The sequence below is a fragment of the Lactuca virosa genome, chromosome 1 (assembly GCF_052849685.1).
Source record: "Lactuca virosa cultivar CGN04683 chromosome 1, Lactuca_virosa_CGN04683_v6, whole genome shotgun sequence".
Taxonomy (NCBI): domain Eukaryota; kingdom Viridiplantae; phylum Streptophyta; class Magnoliopsida; order Asterales; family Asteraceae; genus Lactuca; species Lactuca virosa.
The window spans coordinates 115,872,904-115,878,019 of NC_136426.1; the positions used below are offsets into that span (position 1 = coordinate 115,872,904).

Below are 5,116 nucleotides of genomic sequence, written 5' to 3' on the forward strand. Positions count from 1 at the left end.
TATATTTATATGGTATCAGAGTCTGCGTCCCGTACCTCGTGGCTCAGCACATCCCTGTCTATCATCATTGACCCTCTGATTCTGAAGGGGAGTGTTAGTGTATCCCTTACCGGTACGATACGGTCTTATAAACGGCTATATATGTTGGAGTTTTCTTTCTCTCGACAAAGGCTTTTTTGAAGAGTTAATATGGGGCTCCACATATATTTACATTCTGCGATTGACGTCCTACGTGGGTCTTAGGGCGAGTTAACGTGGGTTGCTCAGATCGTACGTTTTACCTTTTTTTTTTTTATATAGATGAATGGATTCGATATATAGAATATTTTTTGGCTTCTTATTTCTCGTTTTGAATTAAAAATGGAAGAAGTTTTGCTTTGTATTTCCCTTGCTGACTTCCATCCTTGAGAGACTAAACAAGTCCCTCACTCCATAAAAAGCCAACCAGCTAACCCATGAGACAAAATTGTCTATTTACAGCAGATCAGACAGAGAGAGAAAGAAAAAAAAGAGAGATTTTTCTACCGGAAAAAGGTCAACTAAGTGAGATACGCACAACCAAGAGAGAGATGGGAAGAGCTCCTTGTTGCGACAAAACAAGTGTGAAAAAAGGGCCATGGTCTCCTGAAGAAGATGCAAAGCTCAAAGAGTTTATAAACAAACATGGCACTGGTGGTAACTGGATCGCTCTTCCTCACAAGGCTGGTATGTTTAATCTCTCTCTCTCTCTCTCTCTCTCTCTCTCTCTCTCTCTCACACACACACACACATTATCTATCTATCTCTCGCCATTGGTGTGTGTTTCTTGCAAGAAATTAAAAGGGTTTTTGTTTTGGTTGAGTGAGCAGGTTTAAAAAGATGTGGGAAGAGTTGCAGGTTGAGATGGTTAAACTATTTGAGACCCAATATTAAACATGGTGAGTTTTCTGAAGATGAAGATAGGATCATCTACAGCTTGTATGCTAGCATTGGTAGCAGGTTGGTAAATGGATCTTTCATTTTGCTACTTCCTTTTTTTTTATCTTACGCTCACTAGCTTTCATTTGTATCTATATACAACTGTACTCTCGCTGCACAAATATTCCATCTGTGACTGTACATCTTTTCTTTCCACGAGAGGTCAAATATAGTGAAACCCTAAACTGAATTTGGAGCAATTATGGTTGGATGCATGCATGCCAAGTCAACTCTCAAATCTAGAGTTTTGTTCTTGGTTCATTTTGTGGATCTTTTAACCTCCTTGACTATGTGCATAAGAATCTTGATTGATGTTCATGTGTAAATTGCATATACAGATGGTCAATAATAGCAGGTCAGCTACCAGGAAGGACTGACAACGATATCAAGAATTACTGGAACACCAAACTTAGGAAGAAGCTATTGGCTATGCTTCCTTCCTTCCAAAAGAAGCCATCTTTTCACCAATCTATTCCCCTTCAATCATCACCACTTTCTGATCATCATAAATATTCAGACAATTTCTTGAACACTTCATCGTTTTACAACAACTCTAACTTCATGAATGTTAGCAACTCTCTCCTCACCACCACCGGTAGCAGCATCGTCCATGATCATATGAATGTTACTGATCTCTTTGTGCCGCCACCATCAAACCCCTTAACCGGTATGATTTCCAACAACAATTATTATCCAGGGTTTCAAGGTGATCAGAGCATGAACAAGGAGTGCTACTACCCAGAGGTGAAAGAAAGGATGCTGATGTTCGGAGGTGGTGGTGAACTAAGTACAACTTGTTCTTCCTCCGACGGTGGTGGTAGTTGCATGAGCCAAATAAGCTACAACAAGTATGATCATCATCGGATCAAGCAAGAAGACCAGTTTTCCCTTCAGTGGTTTGGAGATCAAAGGCATGCTTTCATGACAGATCATAACTACGTTGATCAGAAACCAAAAGGGTATTTCAAGAATCATGTTAATCCACTGCATATTAACCTAGAAGAAGTGAAGCAACTCACTGTTATCAACAACAACAGCAGCAGCAGCGTCAACATCAGCAGCTACTTGATGAATGATGATGATGAAAACAAGACAACACATATTCTTACTGATGGATGTTATATGATGATTGATGGGAGTAACTAAATGACTGTTGTAATTAAGAAAAGCATATCAGATATGGGAGATCTTTTTGGCACAGTTTCTTGGGGTTTGTGTGGATCTGCAATGTAAAATTACTTGACGAGGAAAAAAAGATTTTTTTTTTTTTATCTTCCATTGGTTATTTTTAACCGTACGTGTTAAGAGTTTGCCTATTTCTTTACGTTGAGTGCAAAATACTTGTGATTTTTAAAGGAAAAATATATTTAAATTAGTTATATTTAGAATATTTTGAAAATTATACTTTTGGCATAGCATATCTTGTTCAGCGTTACGTTGTATTTCTTAAACTGACAAATTGTCTAGCATTACATTTGTTTTAAATGTTAATATGGTAAAGACACATGCATTAAAAAAAAGTCGGTTTTCGGCTTAAAAGCAAAATCTATAAGAAATTTCTAATCATCGAATGGATCCTAACCATTATCTTCTATATATGCAATTTTAAAAATTTTGTATCTCTAATGAAATTAGCATAAAATGATCCAAAACTTACACCAATATCAATATAATATTATAAGTTTTTAAGAATTAATCGCCAAAAAACCACGCATGCTAGATGGACAACATGTCAGGAAGCCAAATCGACTGTAATTATTTTCTTCACATCCCCAATACAATTAGTTACAATTAGCTCAACATATATAATCATAATGGTGACTAAAATCAACTTAAACCAAACCGTAGTCTTCACCTCTCATTGGCGTACTTTTTTTAGTTAATTAGTTAGCTTTTAATAATAGTCTGAAAGTCATTATAAAGGATAAAAATATATGAAGATGGCGACAGAAATCATATGAATTGGATGTGGTGGCATTTTAAGATGCTTGTAAACGACAACAATCAATTGAATCCATTAAATTTATATATATAAAATCTTAGTAAACTAATTATTACTGGTTACATTATTTTATTCATATTATAAAATTTATGATACTTACATTAATTAAATAATTGAACGTTGAATACAGAGCATCAAATTGACACTGGTTCGTTATATTATATGTTTTTATCTTAATATAGTAATGACGAAAAGTTTCAAGGAAAAAACAATAATTTGATGGTCTGAATGATCACATGCAAATTTGATGAAACTTATGGGTTGCAGACTAATCTAGCCAAATCACCTAATGACTTTTCACTTAATATTCAAATATTTGCAACTAGCCAAAAATAGTCAAGGACACTATAGACGAGCAGCAATGCCTACTGCCTACTGTTACGGGATGGTCTATGATTTCGTTGTCCAATAAAAAAAAGAAAATCATTTTTTTTGCCAAAACCATAGGTGATTGACTCACTGACGGTATGCTCTATAAAAAGAATATGGTTTCATATCCGTATGAACTTGAAGAACAATACATTAAGTTACAGTTCGAAAAAATGCTGTTTTCTTAAAAAAACTACTGATAAATAAAAACTACTTTTTCGTTCTTGGCATTCAATTATTTTTTCGATCAAACTACGGAATCAACCAACATAACTTACATTTACACAACTATAACACTATATAAGTTAGAAACAAAAAAAATGTGCAAACCGTAGGTGCAGTATTCTACCTACGGTGTACAAATTGTTAATGCACATTTTGTGTATTATCAACTTATACACAGTATTTGGCATACCGTACCAATGGTTTGCATATTTTTTTTAGTTTAAAAAAAAACAAACATACCAAATACTAATAGATTTTATAGTAAACGACATCAAGCAAAAAAAGAACGAAGATTATGAGAAATACTTGGTTGTTGTTCGGAGCTGCCATTGAAAGCATTTCTCTAACTTCAAACACTCAAAAATGACTTAAATAAAAAATTTCAACTTTATTTATTTTAGGCTAATGGACCCTCAAACAGTAGACGAACGCCAAAACAACAGCCCATTGCACACAAACCGTAGCTCATTTAATCCGGTTATGATGAGACCGTAGGTTTTGAGTGGATGTTTCATTGGTTATTTTTGACTAATGGCTAATTTTTGGCTATTAAATAAAAAAATAATTAAGTAATTTTGCTAGTTTTGTCATTTTTTTTGGGTTCATGCTTGACTTTCATTTAACTAGCTAATCATTTTGAGTATATATATATATATATATATATATATATATATATATATATATATATATATATATATATATATATATATATATATATATATATATATATATATATATATATATATATATAGGGAAAAGTTCAATAGAGAACCATAATTATTGGTTCTTCAAGAAACCAAATCTTTTTTTCAATTTCTAGAGCTTATTTTTTACCCAAAAAAATTCTAAAAATATCTAAATTCATATATTAACATTGTGAATGTGAAAAATATTTTTCGGATTCACCGTGTGAATCCGGATTCACGTTGTGAATTTTCAAAAATTCACATTGTGAATTTGACGTAAAAAAAAAATTCGAATTTGATATCATTGGAAAAAGGATAAAAAGTTATGAATTTCTGTATTTTTAGTTTTTTTTTTTGATAAAAAATAAGTTGTAAAAGTTGAAAAAAAGATTGGTTCCTTGGTTAATTATGATTCTCTATTGAACCTCACACACACACACACACACACACACACACACACACACACACACACACACACACACACACACACACGTTGCGTAGGAGAAAAATTATATGATACCAATGTTGACAAATCATATATGAACATAAAAACTTTAAAAATAATGAAAAAAAATTCTAAATCTGAACGGGTCGCAAATCAAAAAAGATATTATGTGTTAGTATTGAATTTTCATCCAAAACTCGAACAAAATAACATAATCACCGTTTTAAGTCAATTATATATAAACAATGCAAGAATAAAAATATATAGGAACACATTATATATGATCTCGAAATCTAACATGTAAAAGAAAATATAACGTATTAATAATAACACAAATGATATCTATAAGAAACACATTGTTGTAGATTTTTAAGATGTTTTTATAAAATTTTATACTATTTTTAATAATCATTATTATTTGATGATAATCAA

General features: G+C 32.3%; 1 protein-coding gene across 1 annotated transcript; it reads left to right on the top strand.

Moving 5' to 3' along the window:
* The first annotated feature begins 400 nt into the window (after nucleotides 1-400).
* LOC145106294 (uncharacterized) lies at nucleotides 401-2,228 on the top strand. Its single transcript, XM_079043305.1, has 3 exons — nucleotides 401-705; nucleotides 849-978; nucleotides 1,296-2,228. The coding sequence occupies exons 1-3, from the start codon at nucleotides 456-458 to the stop codon at nucleotides 2,101-2,103; spliced, it is 1,188 nt and encodes a 395-aa protein (XP_078899431.1). The 5' UTR covers nucleotides 401-455; the 3' UTR covers nucleotides 2,104-2,228.
* Nucleotides 2,229-5,116: the final 2,888 nt, after the last annotated feature.